Source organism: Ammospiza caudacuta, chromosome 6 (assembly GCF_027887145.1).
Source record: "Ammospiza caudacuta isolate bAmmCau1 chromosome 6, bAmmCau1.pri, whole genome shotgun sequence".
Classification (NCBI taxonomy): Eukaryota; Metazoa; Chordata; class Aves; order Passeriformes; family Passerellidae; genus Ammospiza; species Ammospiza caudacuta.
This window is the reverse complement of record NC_080598.1, coordinates 15,849,111-15,867,900: the sequence shown is the minus strand read 5'-3', so window position 1 is coordinate 15,867,900 and position 18,790 is coordinate 15,849,111. Positions and strand designations below refer to the sequence as shown.

The following is an 18,790-nucleotide window of genomic DNA, read 5'->3' as shown; positions in this document are numbered from 1 at the left end:
ACTTCCTTCATGTTTTCAGTGGAATTTTCTAAAAAACAGTTCATAAGAGCTGCGAAAACATTTTGCTGACTTGTAAAAATCACAATCAGAAGGAGATGGTAGAGACCTTAATCCCTTTTCTTTCATAGCACCCACCTATTTGACTGGTTCTGTTACAGAACAAACATTATGAGACAAGAGGACTTGTCATGACACTGACAGATATAAACCAAATGTTTCCCCAGGAATTGGACAAAACATCACTGATTTTGCTGAAAAACATGCAGTCCCTTACTGTAATGCCTGAAAGATGAAATAGCCAAGTAGCATCCAGTTCCATCTGTTATTACAGACTTATCTTTTGAAACATGCATGTATACCAAACAGTCTGGCTGAGAATCCGCAAAACAACAACTGAGTATTGTCAGCTCATAAAAGGACTTTGAAAATGGCTAACAAGTGCCAGAATGAAGATGAAATACAAATGATTAAATAATGTTAAAAGTTAGGCAGAAACATAAGTATGTGATCATGTAACTCCCATTTCCTTCATCAAAAGAAAACTGACACAGCTTAGTGGGCTAAAATACTAAACAAGGATAAAACAAACTACCCACTATGCCTAATGTACTGCATAACTTGCAGGAATTGCACTAAAAAATTGACAGAATTACAGGACATAATCAAACCAAACATGGACATGATGACACCATAGGCTCCATTTCACTGTCCAGAATTGAAGGGGCAAAGAAAACGAAGGACAGAATTCTGATTTCCACGCCTCGCTTTGTTAACATCTACACCAGCTCCGTATTGATCACCCAGATTTAACTCCTAATACCCATTGATTTCAACAGTAAAACTCTGTATCTTGCAGCTGAGCCAACACAAACCCACACCAAGTACAGCCCTTCCCAAGCAGTGGCCACATGCAATGTCTCGGTGAGGCTGGGCAAGGCAGCCAAAGGACTCTGAAATATCAGCAAAACCTGGTGCTCTTCCTTTTTAATGGCCAATAAACCCCTGGTGTTTTGGCCGCCTCCACACTTTTTTTTTTTTAATTTAAGTAAAATATAATTGGAGAGAAACCTGCACAAAGGTCCCAGGCCACACAGACAGTGATCACCATTTGGAATGCAACCCCAGTGACCAGCTAACCATAAATGACACTGGCCTGCAGTCCAGAAAATGTCCCTAAGAATATGGGCTGCCAGACTTCTACAGCCAAGGCAATTTATCATCTGTGCCTTGTATCCAAGGGTTTGGGGGGGAAGGGGAGGGGAAAGTACGGTTTGAAATTGGGAAGGTTCAGTAATTTGTTTGGTCATCTTTTTCCCTTTATGCTTTTAATAAAGAATTAAATATTTGAAAACCCAAGTATTCAAGCATTTAAATTATATTGACTTTTTAAGCATTGCACAAACTGAGGAACATGTGTATTCTGTATTAGCCTTGATGTTTTAACAACTCTGGCCTTCAGCTATGCACGATAATTCTAGTTTGTTAAACCCTAAGTTGGCATGTTTGCCTATGTAACAAATCCATTACAATTTAACAAAAAAAAAACTTAAAAAACCAAACATTACAGGTGTAACCTGTTGGTCACTGTGTGATTTTTTCCCTAAAAACCCCTGCCATAGCTAGCCACGAGACAATACCCATACTAACAATATACATCAATATTAAGCCAGTTAGTGTAAATTTGTTTACAGTTTTTAAGTGAAATACAGGAGATATGATGATTTTCTTAGATAAAACACACACTGCTTTCAACACTAACTGGTTTACATTAGTGGCTAGGTAACTACTGGAAATAACTGAATTTTAATCAACAAAGAAGAAAAGGATTTACAAAAAAAAAAAACCATTGCTTTAGAAGTTAAGCCTTAGGCAACATTAATTTTGAAAACATTAATTTTAATATGTAGCACAAAAAAAAACTTCAGATTAATTGCTGGAGTAGGTGGCGATACCAAAAATGTTGGTGAAATTTAATTTTGGCAACTAGGGAAGTTCATTTTCATACCGATCATAAAAATGTGACTGCATATTTTTGAGAACCGAGCACAGCTACCACACTCTTTTACAGAAGCAGCACGGAAAGTTTAAATAAATTGAATTTTTTTCCCAAGCAGCGCTTCACAAATTCTCTCGAGCGCCGTGGCAGTCACAAGCAGAGGGCTTGAGATGGAGCCAGTCTTTCCCTTTGTAACAGGCGAGTTCAGCTTGCAACACTATCAAAAATAAAAGAACTGTAAGCTAATTGCTGGCGAGTATGACGCAAGCGGTTTCCTAGGCTACAGCCCAAGTTGCTGAAGTGCCTGATCCAGCATTTCCTCATCTGTTTGCACTCACACCAGCAGTCTGACAATGTAGTCACTGCATCCTGTTTCACTCAGCAGCCAGAGAAACGTTCAGCTTAACCCTTCGCTTACAGCTCCCCACCCAGCCCAGCTCAAACTCACTTCTTACAGCCAGCCTTTGCACAGGCGCTTGTGTTTTCTCACAACTTGGCAGCTCACAGCTGCCTTTTCTACTTTTAATTGAGAAGGAAAATAGGATAAATAAATAAATTTAAAAAAAAATTTTTAAAGCATCTTTTAAATTCTATTTCTATTTGCACTGCTGAAAGTTTCGGCCACAAATTAAATGCAAAAAAATTAGTCGCCCGCAGACTTTACATAAGACATCAAAAACAGACTTTGCGTAAAATGAGTTATATGTATTTCTGATCACAACTTTACAGCTACAGAATTTTCCTGATTTTATACTATACTTAAAGTAAGTGAAATACAAATACCAAGATTATCTATCAAACTGCTTCTCATTCAATTCAAATAGATGTAGAATTTCTAAGTAGCCATAGGCTCATACATAAGTAGCAAACATATTTTTAAAATGTACCAAAAAACAGTATAGACACCAAGGAATACAACAAAAATAAAATTTTGATGTAAAAAAACGTAGAGAGCATTTTTTCTCATGGATCCCATCAGTTTGCATGGAAACTGCAGATCCTAGAGAAAAAAAATTACAAAAAAGAACAAATGCTGGCTTTTCTGGCAATGTATTGAACACACAAAAAAACCAGATTATTTTACAGTTTACTTCTTATATGTGAATTTGAATTTGGTCATTTCAGGACATGAATAAACATGAAACAAACTATTTTCAGCACAGAGCTTTTCTGTGCTGACATCAGTGCTTATCCGGTGTAAAACACGACTGTTTTTCTGTACTATAGGAATAGCTGTGGGCCACAAAGAAAGCAAAAAGGTGAGATAAAAGTAATTATTTGTTGTCGCTGTTGCTAAAAATTCTGGGCAATTCTTCACCAAGGAAAAATACTCGTGAAACTTGCTGCTGAAAAAGGCTCCCCCCTTCACAGAGTGATCTCCTGAGTGCACTTTCAAATGGGAAACCCCCTTGAGCATTCTGAAATGGATGACAGCCAGCCAGAACAACCTGCCACAGCAGCTTCCTGACCACCAAAGAGAACTGGGTACCAAAAATGTGAAGGTGCAGGCAGGAGGCAGTGGCAGGGGCTTTTCAGAATTCCTTTCCCCAAAGCTTACTCACTCAGGGGCCAGTCTGCATCACACCAGAACTGCTCTGCAAGAAAATATCCTGATTTTCCACTAACTGGCACTCTCATTCTTTCTAATGCACTGTGTTTCTCCTTTTTCTTGGGGAGCCCTCCTGCTCAAATCATGCTGTAACAATATTCCAAAGCAAAAAATAACAAGTCTTATGCTAAAAAGCCCAGGAGTACAGAGAAAGGAGCAGCCGGAAATAAAACTCCTGAGAACAGTTATGCACTGTCACCTGTACTTCTGTAAAAAAGAAGAAACCAAAAATTTAACACAATAGGATCAATGTTCCGGCTTAGTCAGCAATCAACTATTGGCTAGCATCTCAGTGGTGTATTTCTCAAAATACAAATGTTTCCATCAGTAGGCTTTTCTACTCTATTAATATAGATTTTTCTCTGCATCACTTACTAGCTTCTTCCCATTCATCTTCATTCCTCTTATGTTACTCCTGTGTGCTACAGTACCCACATAGTTTGCAGGAAGGCAGAAGAAAAACAGAAATAAATGTTTTCTTCGCCCATAGACAATTTTCCTCAAATGAATGGAAAGGCAGCTCAGGAAAAAAATAAAGGAAGTAGTCTGGTATGTGATTATGGAAATTCTAGAATGAGATCAAGCCATTTCAGGGATGAGGAGCAGAAAACCAGGGATGGCACAGGGCATGTTGAGGAACCCTAATATCCCTATAGGGGAGGGAAGCAAACCAACACAGGCTAGCAAGATACGGAAGATTCCCACCCTTACTGTATTCAGCAGTGGATTAGGGAGCCCTGAGGAAAGTGATGAGCCACATGATGGCTTTAGCTTACGGGATTCAAGGTTCAGACAAGTTCTCCAAAACCAAAACACAAAATGGTTGCCAAGGATATCTTTGATAAAATGAGTTTTCAGGTGAGTGGATTAGAACCAGGTGGAAGAACACCCACATACAAGTTCTGTCAGAGGGCACTAAAAGATATTTATATTCAATTATGAACAAAAGTCTCTGCAAGAGTTGGAAATCTATCCAAATACTACTGACTTAGCACTTTTACAATCCTCAGAATTGTTGTATGCCTTACTACAATCCACTGACTATGGAATCCACCATCACAGTGTTGATTTCTCCAGCTCTGTCTCCTGCTACACAATGAGAAAAATAGAGCTCTGGTCACCAAGCTAGGAGACATCCCAAATGATGTTCACGACAAGAGCAAGGCAGGGAACTAGCTGTCCTCTTTAACTCTGTTTTTCCCTTGGCTTACCCATCTCACTGAAATCTGCAGTGGCACCACTGCAGAACATCTCAGAGAGTGAATCAGAGCTGATAGCAAGAACAAGACAGACCTGGAACACAGCTGGGAATCTAACAGATATGCTGAACCAAAGTATTACTCAGATATTGGAGATATAGTTCAAAATTTCTTTTAAATTAAAGAAATGTTCTGTGAAAATCCACTAAAATGTGCAAACCTAAGAGAGGTAAATAAAGCTCAAGGTATCAGGACAAAAAGTATTCCTCTGCTCCTACTGATCCTGTTACAGCCCAAGCTATATTTAGAACATAACACCTTAACCAAATTCATTGTCAGTACTGTAGAGATCAGGCAAAGCTTTCCTGTAGCTCTCAAACACTGTAGGAAAGTACAATGACAAATACAAATCCTCTCAGTCTTTATCTCCATTTTTAACAGTGAGGTGAAGGGAGGAAGATGTTCAGTATTTATTTTCTGAGGCACAGCTCATTCCATACTACCATTAGTCAGCCAGCTCCTCTTGCTACAACTGCAGCCCTTGAGTCAATACTACTCCTATTTCTCCCTCCTCACTTGCTTACAACAGGAAAGAGCAAGGCAAAACATAAACAAGATGCCTGAAGAGACACTTTGGTTAAAAAAAAAAAAAAAAAAAACAACAACAACAACAAAACCACCCAAAAACATCAAACCCCAAACCAATCTAGAAATCCTTTGTCCCCACCATCCAGGAAATAAACAAACAGGAGATTGTTTTGAAACTACTGAGCGTATGCTGATGTTGTCACCTTATTGCAGGGGTTCCATACAGCTGTCTCCTTACAACAAAAGTTCCATACCTTCTTGGTGTTTCTCACGGACATCTCCTCAGAGCACTGACTCTTTCTTCTTCACAAAGCAGCCACTGACCCCAGCTCCCCTCTCACCCAGCCACCCCACTCTTTCATAGCATCTTCTTCTCATTGCTTACAGCTGTGCCCTGTTAAAGTCAGGCCTGTTCCTAATCTTTGCTAATTGGCCCAGCTGCAACTCCTTAGGGGTAAGATTACTTTCTACACTATCTTTATTTTCTAATATTCTATCCCCCTACATGTAGATACTCTTTGGGCAGCAAAGAAGCTCCCAGCCACAAAAGCCCACATCTTAAGAGCTCAGATGTGACAAATAAATTTGCAGGTGCACTTACAGAGAAGGAAGCAGAGCAGTGAGTGCTTTACAACTAACCTGCAGAACTAAAAAAGCTGAATGAACAAAGAACTTCACAATAAAATATATAAAGGTAAAAGAGAAGGTATGCATGACTGTAAAAAATAAGTGTATGCAGCAACTTGAATATAACTGAATTGTGTATAACTTTTCCACAATGGACAGTTACAAGTAACAAATTCTAGAAACATTTTAATGCCCATAACTACAAATAATTATTTAATTCCTCTGTGTTAGAAGTTATAAGTTATAAAATGTTCTATAATTTTTAAAAACAATAATTTGATTGGTAGGTTTCTAAATAGTAAAGTATTTTGTGTCAGAACATTTTCATATCTCTGCTGAAACAGACACCTGTAATTTTGGACCAAATTATGGTACTGATCTTATAACAAAGAAAGAACACACTGGTAGGAAGAGGTGTTCAAATTATTGTAAATGAAGAAAAGGTAAAAAACAAGGACAAAGCAAGAAAAATGATATCTCCAAAAAAGACAAGCAAATAAGCAATTTATTTTTGAACATTAATGTCCTGGAAAATTATTTTCCTTGTACTTTCAAGGCCCAAATAATTAAGAATAAAAATGTGATTTCTAAAGGCACACCAAACCTATCCATCACCAGACAGGTGAAAGAAACATAGCTCTAGGAGTGTATTCAAGACTGTTAACACTTGTTAAAGTTATAAATTACATTAAGCTCTGTGAATTTTTAAACAAGTAAGGACTATAATCTCAATCCTTAAACACTGCAAAACACATGTTCTTTTCCACTTGAAAGCTTAAGTGCTCTGCTGACTCTAGGGAGCTTCCTACTTGAACAAGTGTTAAGGCAAGCATGGAAAACTTACAAATCTTTAGAAAGGAAATTTTAACAGCAACTACTCTCATAAAGGACAAATTACAAAGGACTAAATGTACCTTTAGTGGTCCATTATTGAAGCTGTACTGACTTTTGCAGATACCTGAAACGGCATCTCTTTATTACAAGAAACACAGTTTATATATTTTAATATTTTAAATATTTTCTAATGTTGTGAGACCCATTCCTAAAAAAATATATCAATTTCATGTTTACAGGTGTAATATCAGTTTCTAACTTAATTTGTCCTGAAATGTTATACCCAATAATGAGTTATGTAAATTTTACACGTAAGCACAGAGTTTTACTCAGTTTTAACAAGAATGAAGCTTAGGGTCTCTTATCTAGTTTTGATTTTTGCTCTTCATAAAAAATTCTTACCCATCACACATATGATAAAGTACTGGGTTTTTTTTTTCATCAGACCATTCTGCAGATGTCCCTGACAGTCATTGCCTCAGAGGATTTGAAAACACAGACCACACTTAAAGCAATAGCCAGCATCGCATCTGCCTCTGCTCATCTACTCCCATTTTCTTATTTTCATCTTGACATCATAGAAAACTTATTATTTTCAAACTTCTTTGAAATTCTCTGGCATATAATGAACAGGCTGCCAGTTATGAAAAATAAATGAAGTAACAGCAATGACAAAAAAAAAGGACTGGTCATTAACACAAAAGCTGTTCCAAACTCTTCCTTCTCAATCCAACTTGCTCAAGCAGAGACTCCAAATAGAAGGAAAAATTAGACTTTCTGTATTACGAGGGCATGGAAATACTCTGCTCTGCTGAATAAAAAATAGCAATAAATGCTGATAAAAATTCTAATTAATGCTTTCTACAACTGCCTAAAAATAAGCCAAGAGATACTTATAATCAAAATACTTTCAACTGTGCTTTGCCATAACAGCAAAATGCTGTCATTTACATCATGGCAATAACTCATTTTGACTTCAGACAGACATATTACAGTTCTTTAATCTTTAGAAAGATCCTAAGTAGCATTCCACAGATTTTTACTATTAAAAAAAAAGAAGATGACTAAACATCTGTATAAATAATATATGGAAATTCTCTCACTGCAAGCAAGGTTTGTTTGAAATCTGCTTTGTGAGCATTTTCCAGTGATCCCCAAAAGGACACTCTGCTGCCCCAAAAATGCAGTTAGCTGAAAGAGGGACAGAAGGAGGATGCATGCAGGGTGGACAAGACAATTCTGGTTGTATTTTTTAGTTAAGACATGAAATATACTGCTCTATTCTATACTAACATGTTAGGAATAATCATGTAATCATTAATGATTTCTTTACATCTGTGTCTCAGGCCCTTTTGTATGGACGATCTCAGTGGAAATAGTAAAACCTGGACCAATTTTCATCTTTCCCTGAGCAAAATAAAGTCTGTTTCTTGCAGATCCCACTGGCCAAGAGGAAAGCTGTGCTAGCGTGCCTCTGCTCCTTCCAGCCTCAGCCAATTCCTTCAGGGCACTCCTGCCAGAGCAGATGGCGTTTCACAGGCACAGCAGGATCTAAACTTTTTCAGCCTGCTAATCACACCTTCAGGTTTCAACACAAACTTCCCTCCCTTTCTACTCACACATCTGCTTGTATCTGCAGAAATGCAGTTTAAATAAACTGAAATTTAATTTCATACTACGTAATGAGGGAGGGAGAATGTGTAGGAAACTATGGAATTGCAAGAGCAGCTATGGAACAGCCTGTGAGTGAATTTACACTGTCTAGGTGGGAAATCAAATGAAATGAAGGCCATTGTGAACAGTAATCAACATAATAATCATTTAAGAGTTCTCTCAAAACACATCATTTTTATTTTAAGTCAGCATCTTTAAACCACGCATGACACTGGATTTTATTAACTAACAACATCCTATGAATACAGAGATCTATTCCTGCCTCAGAGAAATCTCACAAAGAGTCAGCTCACTTTGAGAGGTACAAGCCCAGCTGAGAGGCCATCCCTGCCTGTAAAGCACACAGGGATCCTTGGCTACCCCACAGCCCTCACACAGGAGATAATGAGGTATCTGAGAGCCACTGTTGAGCAGTCATCACATATTGAAAAACAGGAGGTGTATCAACAAATTCTGTGAAAGGACGGAAACTCTTCTGGACAGCCAGAAGGTACTAGGAAAAGAACTCCTTTAAAAACCCTGTACTTCTTAAATGAGTAACTTTAGAGTAGTCAGAAATTTAGAATTCTTTAAAAGGAATCTACTAGGCAGAAAGAACAAAATTATATTCTTGAAGTAGCAAACAGGTATCACACAACAATACTTAGGAGGGAAAAATGAATATGTTGTGATTGAACATGCAATATCAACTGACTCTAAGAAAAATAAAAAGACCCTAAATGGAAGCACAAGCCTTTAGTTTTAAGTCACAGTAGGAAAAAAGTCATGCAGACATTAAGCCTAGTAAAAGAATGGTTTTTTTTACCCTTTAATTTAGCTCCTATCTTGTTAAAAGGCATTAATTAATTAAAAACAAATGAAGCATGACCAGTAATGAAGGTTAAAGAGACATGCTAATACCATAGTGCCTGTGCAGGGAGTCATAATGAAGCTGTTATTTCAATTAAACAGATGAAATTTCTCTCTGGTAACTTAAGTTTTCACAAACTTTTAGAAAAGTTGATTCTATAGTCTGAGCTTTGCTGACAAAAGCATCCTGGCAGTAGATATTAACAGGCAGGTGTGACACAGGCTTGCTGCGTCACCACTCCTCAGAGGTACAGTTCCTCTGGGGTGGGGGAGCAGCACTGGCTGCTTTGGGCATAATGAGTGAACTCACCCCAAATTAAACCTCATTCCTATTTCTGTGACAATCATCAGCATGGATACAGCTAAACCAACATGCCTGTAATGATAATTCACACCAGGAAGCCTGGGATTTTCCTCATAAAAGAGGGAAGACCTCTCAAAGCCAAAACCAAAGCACTCAAATATAGCCTCATACAGAACCATTTCTACAGTATCTTGAGTAACTTAAAAATAGTAAATTATAGAGGGAAAATATCATTTTCATAGTCCATAAAACAAACTTTTATTTATCAAATGAACAATAAATGGAACATTTGCTGCAAACATGTCTTTAACTTAGTGAAGGTATTTGGGTTTGCATAAAGGGACATTAAGGTGGGCAACTCAATACTGGGTAACAAAAGTTGTCAACATTAACATTTGATCAGACATTGAATTGGAAATATGCCAGGTTTTTTCACACACCTCTCTACAAACTGAAGTGAACACTGGTGGTCACAAATATTCTGCATAACAGCACCATTTTTCATAAATATTGAACTATCAAACAAACAGGGGGATATAGAAAAACTGCTTGGGTATCTGTGCCCTGGTCTGGCCCTCTCCCAATAAATTTGCACTTGTTTCAAAGGAACATGCTACATACAAAAGCTCTGTGTGAAAAAGTGAGGATGGCCCAATACATCAAAACTTACTCCTCACCAGCTGCCCATATTGATATCAATGATATCCTTCTCCAGCTGAATGATCCATTTTCAAATACAGAACTGCTCTGGAAGCTGACATTTTGTTTCAGCAGTCATGCCTTGTTATGGCCCTTCCAGTTCCTAGAACAGTTTGTTTTGCCACACTCATCAATAAGGCCATTCACTTCTCTGGTCTTCCTTAAGCACAGAGTTCCCTGACCTATTTCTTTCACAAATATCGGTAACACTTCCCTCCCCCAAATATCATCATCTGCCAGTTTACTTGTTACCCTGTGAACTCTCATTTTTTAACATCCATGGCTCCTGTCTGTTTTGAAGGCTCCAGCACAATTTTACTGTCACTGGATTCTTAAAGTTATTGATCCTTTTTATGCTTCAGTAACAATCACTCAGACATTGCACAGTTTGCCCTGACCAATACAAGCTCTAGCTGTAACCTTAAATTTTCATTTCTCCTATTGAGTTGCAGGAAAGTCCCTTTTTTTTTTTCCACCATTAAAATTTATTCTGTAGTGTCACTGCATCTTGTAAAGCATTGTTTTCAGCCACTGGAAAGGACATGCTGAAATTCAACATTTCCTTTCACCCTCTTTTATTCTCATCTTCAACTATTCTTTCAGCTTGCTCTCCACATAGTTTTATCCTGAAAAATCAGTGAGATTCCAGCAAAATATTCTGTCTGTAGCCTTCTGTGGTCTGTCCTCTCTTTTCTTGATTGGCAGACACAAGTTTCTCATCTGTTTTCCTCCAGAACTTTTTACATCAACAATAGAACAATACATCCCCCAGTTTCTCTGCCTGTAATCCCCAATCTTTGCACAAAAGTAGAAGATTTACCCTTTCCCATCTTCAGCAACTGGTATCATCTAATAGTTGTGTTTGGCTTTGTTCAGTGATTTCTTTTGAGGGTGGCAAGGCTGCGTGAAGTCTTCATTTTAAAGTATCAGAAAAGCAAAACAGGACTGAAAAACCTTTTTTTTTAGAAATATGAGTTTCCAACCAAATGTCACATAGGGCCCAGGTTGTGACAGACTCCCCACCCCACCTGCATCATTCTGGTGCTCACTCATGACATGAGACTGTCATGGGGATTCTGAGAGCTCAATTCACACTGCAGACTTGCCCTGCATATTCCATAGGGTTTCTTCACTTCCCACTCATGTTCTTTTCATAAAATTTGCTGGGATTTGATCCTGTAAGACCAATATACTACAATCAGTTCCATTGCTCAAGTTCAATTATTAGAATAGTACTATCAGGCATATACACACATAGACACACATTGTGTCAAAATATGAGTTTTTCTCAGGAAATTACACCAAATTTCTGGCCATTCTTTTCCCTTTCATATTTAACCTTCCAGAATACACTGTTCACACACCCCAGCATGGAAGCTGCCCCTGTTTTTCATTCTAGAGACACTTCTAGGCACCTTTTGTTTCTCATCTGTACGAGTTTCTTTCCTAAATTTAAAACATCTTCCTGGTCCAGGCTGAAATTAGTACTTTATGCAATTTATTCTGCTACTTTTCTTCAACACAGTCAATCATGCAGTTGTTGGAACTGTCTCTCACAGCTTCTTTCATTTCTTTCCTACCCATGCTCTGTAACATGCTTCCCTCACCTTCCAACAAATTTCTGCAGCATTTCCACAGCAGTGGTCTTTGATCTCCTTCCTTTCTCCACTTATATTTTCTTTCCAGGAAAACACACCTGAAGCAACAGTCAAACTCCTTTGCTACACAGACAGCTCAGAGACACTCTTGCCTGCTTTTACTTATGCAGAATATAAATTGCCACCAAGTCTCAGATCTCTAAAAGCAAGCTTAAGTTAAACTTAGCTAACAGAGCTCTTAAGGGCACTCAGTCTTCCTAAAATCCTTCTTTGTCATTCTCAGTGGTCCCAGGTGAAACTGTGCCAGAGGATAATATCTTAAACTCTGACCCCTCTACAGGCAAACCATGATTCAATCAGCTTTTCTTTGCGGTATAATACTACAAGAGAGAGAGAGAAAGAGAGAAAGAAAGAGAGAAAGAGAGAGAAAGAAAGAGAGAAAGAGAGAGAGAGAGAGAAAGAGAAAGAGAGAGAGAAAGAGAAAGAGAGAGAGAAAGAGAGAGAGAAAGAGAGAGAGAGAAAGAAAAGAAAGAAAGAAAGAAAAGAAAGAAAGAAAGAAAGAAAGAAAGAAAGAAAGAAAGAAAGAAAGAAAGAAAGAAAGAAAGAAAGAAAGAAAGAAAGAAAGAAAGAAAGAAAGAAAGAAAGAAAGAAAGAAAGAAAGAAAGAAAGAAAGAAAGAAAGAAAGAAAGAAAGAATTTATACCAACTTTTACTTCTCATTTCACCTAGCTCAATATATTTTGCCAACTACAGAGAGAACCAGACAGAAACAACAGAATCCTACTCATCCAAAATATGGTTGCAGAAAGAGTTTTCCAAGTCTGTTTCTTTGACCATGGAATCCTTCTCTTTGCATATTCCTCACACTTAGCTGCATCCCATTGGAACTGATTCCATCCACAGCTCAACACACACTGCTACCTTGATTTTTTTCCCCATAAGACAAACCCCAGAGAGAGGAGGATTTGGTGAGCAACAGAAACACATCTTGCCATGCAGGTACAGCTGTGGTAACAGTCACTGGAATCTTGAGGAGGAAACTTCAAACAGCACAGAGCTGGTTTGTCAAACACACAGCAAGGAGAATTGTATTTTGTTACTGGCTGCACTCAACAGATAAAGGTTCACCTGTTTCTGGGTTGCAAACAGCATCTGAGTGTAACAGATACTAAAAATCTGTTTCAGTATCAGATTATAAAATACACATTAACAGACAGCTTCTGCACTAGGAAGTTTATGCCCTGAAAACTTAAGGACAAAGTGTAATTTGTTTCACAAATAGGTAACAGACGCAGATGTAAATTTCATGAGCAAATAAGGAACTGCATTAATTTCAAGCTACACAAATATTTCAGACTCCTGAAATCAAGTCCTGATGTTCCTAAGGTGATACATCAAAGGTATGAGATAGCTTGGAACAGAAACTGGGGAGAGGTGGTGGTCAATCCAACCCTAACCACAAGACAATTCTTCCTGTAATTAACAGAGTGCAACATGAAAGCAGTCTTTGTCAAAAATATCCCAGCTTTCCTACGTGTTTTAACCCAGTCAGATAACCAGAAAAAGTGTGTGTCAGCTCTGTTTGCTGACTGTTTGGGACATGTATCATGTGTATTTAAATAGGAAGGCCTATTCTTTACTCAAGGAAAAATAGGAGTATTCTTTGTGGATTCTGAGAAGCTCCTATGTAAGATTTCCTACACATAGGTGTTTGCTCTCATATACATGTCCACTATCAAGTTAAAGAAAAAAAAAGTCTTACTACCATATTTTTCAGGACATAGTGTTTACAAGATTTGCAATATTGACAAGCACCTTTCAGACTCCCTGATTTGGCTTTCAGACAAAAAAAAAAATTAAGTGCTAAATGTGCAAGTCAATAAAGATAAACCCTTTGATGTCAGTAGCAATAGACAGAGCTAACAGATGACCATCCAATTAATACATGCAGTCAAAATATGACCAACACAAAGTTTAAATACCAATCAATACTGCAGTCTTAGTGCAATTCCTCATTGGGTCCGAGATGAATATTGCAGTAAGTATTCAAACAGACTGATTACTGCTAAAATCATACCAATTTCTATTGGCAGAAGTGTTAATGTAGTAGAGTTCAGAAAATGCATTGCCTTTGCAAAACTTTTAGCTGTAATTTGAGTCATATTGTTTCCCACAACATGTATTTATATATTTTGATATTGGCATTTAAGTATACTTACATAAAAACATAAAGAGAATCTGTTCAAGTTTCTTTCCTCCCACCTCAAACTATGTTGCTAGACATACGTACTGCAGAAGAGACACACACAGAACGAATTTGGACACTTTGATTGCTAAAGGAGACACATATAAATGGTAAAAATAATCTAATTTTATCAACTTCCCAGCCTTATAGTTACTGCACCCTTTGAAGTCCAGAAAGCAATATCTAAGTATTTGGCATGATGATTACCCAAATTTGCAAGCTTTTACAGGATCATGCTTACAGGGCCTCTTTCCACTTGTACCCCAGAAAAGAAATGATCGTTCCATCCAATTTCTGTGTGCATGTACTGCTGGTTGTACATTCCCCTGTGTGTTAGTATCCCATCCTGTTCCCATCCCTCCATGCACACAGACCCCTTGGGATTGTTGGCTTAAAAAAAAATTAAAAAATCCAATCAAATAAATATCATTATTTTCTTGTGTACTTAAGTAGATAGAGAGCACATATAACTTCAAATCAACACGTTATTGAAAATTTAAGGTCAATACTAACATTCTCTACTTTTATCAAGTAATAACTAAAATCTACACAAAATGAGATTGTTCTTATTGGAAAAAAACAAAACAAAACAATCAGTCACTGGACTAATCTCCCCAGAGAAGTAATGGATTCCCCAACATTAGACAAGTTTAAGATTTAGCAGGACAGGGTGCTGGGCCAACTTGTCTAGACAGTGATTTTGCCAAGAAAGGTATGACCAGATGATCCTTGGAGTACCCTACTGACTTGCTATTCTATACTTGACATAAACTTCTTCTACATATAAGAGGTTTGTGACAATCACATAAAATACATCTGATAGAATCACAATAATAATTTGTCTCTCATTCATTTAAGTATTTCTGTCATGGTGGACCAGCAACATCTTCCTAACAACGTTCATTCACCTCCTTGAAATACTAATATTGGTAAAAAAACCCACTGTACTGCTTTATAAAGACTTGCAAAATGTGTAATCAGCCCTTAAAAAGAGCCACGCAATAGATGCTCTCTGAAAAGCATTAAGTACACACATTCCTTCAATTTCAAGGAAGCAATATAAAAGCCTTGTACTGTTTATTCAAATAAAGTCACACATTATGGGTTTACTTCTCTCTACTCCTGCCCAAACAATTGATTTTTATCAGCTCTGCAACGTCTGATCTCTCTCCAAGTCAGAAAGGAGATCAGAGGATTTAACCTGTGTTATCCTTGTAAAACTGCACATAAAATACAGCAGAGAACATGTATCTGTGGATCTCGTTTAAACTGTGCTTAACAAAGCACAAATATTTATTGTAAAGCCTAATAGATTATTAGGAAAATTAAGAAGTTCGTATCTCTTTGTTGTTCACATCTCATGATAACAAAGATATCAAATTCTGGAAGTCTACCAAAAAGTTACATTTTATTATGAACACGTATGATTTAAGCATTGCCAATAAATTCTACATATTTAGTTATAGCTGACATTTATGATGTTACTTGAAGAATAATGAATGCCCTAACTTGAAATATGCACATGCCTTTAAGAAGTGAGCCGAACGTCAAAGGAAGCTTTTAGTAACTTGCATATGAACAAATATCTTCTATCAGCTAGAAAGGTTAATGAAATCACATTTTCTGAGATTTCTGCACTACAGACAAATGTGAGAGCAAAAGAGACCATTTACTATCCAGAAGGGAACAGAGAAAGTAAATTATTATATGATAGTCCCTACATATCTTAACTGCTAGTAAAATATTTTAATGTTTCTTTCATTGTATGCATTAGATAATCTGCAACGTACTGAATGAGTTATTTCTGAAGACTGTCACAGCATACTTGCATTTTAATCTTTTATGCAGAAACAATTACTGTATTAATCACTGTAAACAATTACTGCATTAATTCTGTTGGGCAAACTCAGGGGGAGAAATGCTCGAAAACTACTCCACCGTTTCAGATTCACTACGTATTTCATCAGACCTAATCCACAGTCAATCATAAGCCCTGCATTATAGAACAAATGTCAAGGAAAAACTAGAAAATTTCATTTGGCACCCATGAGTTTCAGGCACGACAGTATCAGACGGGGGATTCTCCAGCAACAAGCACTTCGCAGAAACTGCTCACTTGCGCGTTTATTAAACACACTCCCCTCATTCTCCCTCCTACAACGGGCTGGTAATCCACTTGCAGCAGCCTCGGGCCAGTTCCAGCACAACTCGATGTTCCTGCAGTTGACGTGCAAGTGCCCAAATAAAAACAAACTCCCCCACACGCACGGGGGTTTACGCTACAAAAAACAAGACTCATTGAAAAGTTTTCCGGGAGGTAGAAACCAACAGAGTTCCATTCAAGAAAACTGAGCGTTTCGGGCATCCCTCCAGCCCCTACTGAACAGCTCTCTCTTCAGTAAAAAGAAGTTTCTTAAAACCCATCAACCCAAAAGTAACGTTAACTTAGGTGGAGCGAGGAGCAGGGGGTGAGAGAGAGGGAGAGAGAGGAACAAACGACAGTAATCTGCAGGGCAGAAGGACAGCTGCCACTCAAAGAACGCCAACGCTCGATAAATAATATCCCTCAAAACCTGGCATTTCTTTAGCACTTGGTGATGGTTTTGTCGATAGAAAGCGGGAAGAACCAGAAGTGCCGGGCAGCTTAGAAAGCTGTGGTTTCTTTCTCTCGGAAAGGCTGCCAGACGGTGGGGGGCTTCGGAAAAAAAAACCAAACTAACACGGTAACTACAAGCTGAAGCTGACTGGCTTGAGGTTTTGCTCTAATCAATAAGAACGGCTGTTTAATAATTGAGACTGCATAAGAAAACGAGCGAGCCTTCTGTCCTACAGCAAATACATTATTATGATTTAGCACCCACGCAGAAATAAAGGGTTATATCGATTCTGCAGAACCGAGCTGAGAAACCCGCTAAGGGACTAACATTCTCCTCCATTCCTCTAGCAGGAGTTTGTTAGTGAGCAGACATCCAGCACAGACACACACAGCAGCCAGGAAAAGCTATGGAGCGGCGCTCACTCCTCCGAAAGTTTCTCCTTCAAGTTTCGGAGAAACCTACCTGCTCTCTGGAAATGCAAGGCAACGAGGGTCTCCTAAACATTTTGCAGCTGCCGTAGTAGCTGACCGAAGTTTCCCCTAGGGACACGCAGCTAGATCTCCTCCTGGGTCTTATCACAGGCACTTTTTCCTCCGCGCTGGGGAGCCGCGGGTGGCGGTGATGCTGGTGGTGCGCTCCGCGGCTTTGCGCCGAGAAGATGCCGTGCTCCCCGGCACAGAGTGCCAGGAGGCAGCCTGCCACCCCGACCGTGCCGGCCAGCAGCGGGCCGAGCGCTGGGGGCAGCGCCTGGAGGCTGCTCAGCGACACCAGCCACACCAGGCTGCACAACACCAAGACGAGGAGGCTCCGGCTCAACTTCAGGGAGCTCTGCGGCAGGGTCAGCGCTGCCACCGAGACCAGCACGGTCAGGAGCCTTCCTAGGAACATCGGCGGCTCCTCTTCGTGCCCCTCCGCGGGCAGCAGCCACTGCAGCGCCACGAAGTCCCCCGAGTAGCAGCACAGGGGCAGCGCCAGCAGCCACCAGCGGGTCGTGCCGCCGCCGTGCTCCCCGCGCCGGCCGCCGACCAGGTAGCAGGTGAGGAAGAAGAAGGCACAGGCGATGCTGAAGAGGGGGCTGAGGAAGCGGGTCAGGCACAGCAAGGCGTGCAGCGGCCGCGGGCTCCGCCAGCTGCTCCCGTCCTGCTGCTCCCGGGCGCTGCCCCGGCCGGGAAAGGCCAGGAGCGAGAGGGCAGCGGCGGCCAGGACGCCCAGGGCGAGCCGAGCCCGGGAGGAGGAGGCGGTAGGAAAGAGCAGCAAGGAGAGGAAGCTCTTCGGGGGGTCCTGCCGCAGCGGGGTCGCGCAGCTCTTCACGTATCCGTTCCGCAGGCTCTCCGCGGGGGCGGCCGCCCCGCCGCCGTCCGGCTGCGGGCAGTGCTGCGGGGCTCTGCCGGCCCCGGCGGGGGAGGCGGCCGCCGCCGCAGCTTCTCGCTCTTCCCTCATGGTGGTCGGGGACGCGGCAGGGGGAGGACGGCGGAAAGGCGCGGGTCGCGCTAGCTGCGTCCCGGCCGCGCCTCCCGCATCCCTTCAAGAGAAGAGAGCCGGGCTGAGCCGCCGCTCGTCCCCCGCGGGCAGCGGCGTCCGCGGCATGGTGGGTGAGGACGGGAAAAAGAGAGAAAAGGTAAAAGTCTGGCTCGCCCGCTCGCGTTCCTCAAACGGCTCCGGCGGCGGGCACTCGCTGCCGCCTCCCAGCGCCCAGCGGCGGCAGCGGCCGCGGCGGAGCCAGCGGGGGTGGGAGTGAGGCGGGGAACGGCTCCCCTCGCCCGCCCCCTGCCTCCCCTCCGCCTCCCCTCCGCCTCCCCTCCCTGCCCGCCTTCCCTCCTCCCCCGGGCCCCGCCAGCCGCACTTCCCGCGATCGTTTTTAAAATATAAATCTGTATGTCTGTGTGTAGCCAGCCGCCCCCCGTGCGGGGCTCGGGCCGGCCCCCGCCCGGCGCCGCGGCCGCAGCGAGGGACGATGAGGAAGCGATGGAGG

General features: G+C 40.7%; 1 protein-coding gene across 1 annotated transcript in view; it reads right to left on the bottom strand.

Moving 5' to 3' along the window:
• The window catches only part of PDE3B (phosphodiesterase 3B), an 81,708-nt gene extending 63,236 nt beyond the window's left edge, over nt 1-18,472 (bottom strand). The window contains exon 1 of the mRNA XM_058807036.1: nt 17,281-18,472. Coding sequence (XP_058663019.1) covers nt 17,281-18,258 — 978 coding nt within the window. The 5' untranslated portion in view covers nt 18,259-18,472. The remainder of the gene's footprint in view (nt 1-17,280) is intronic.
• Between the last annotated feature and the right edge of the window lie 318 nt (nt 18,473-18,790).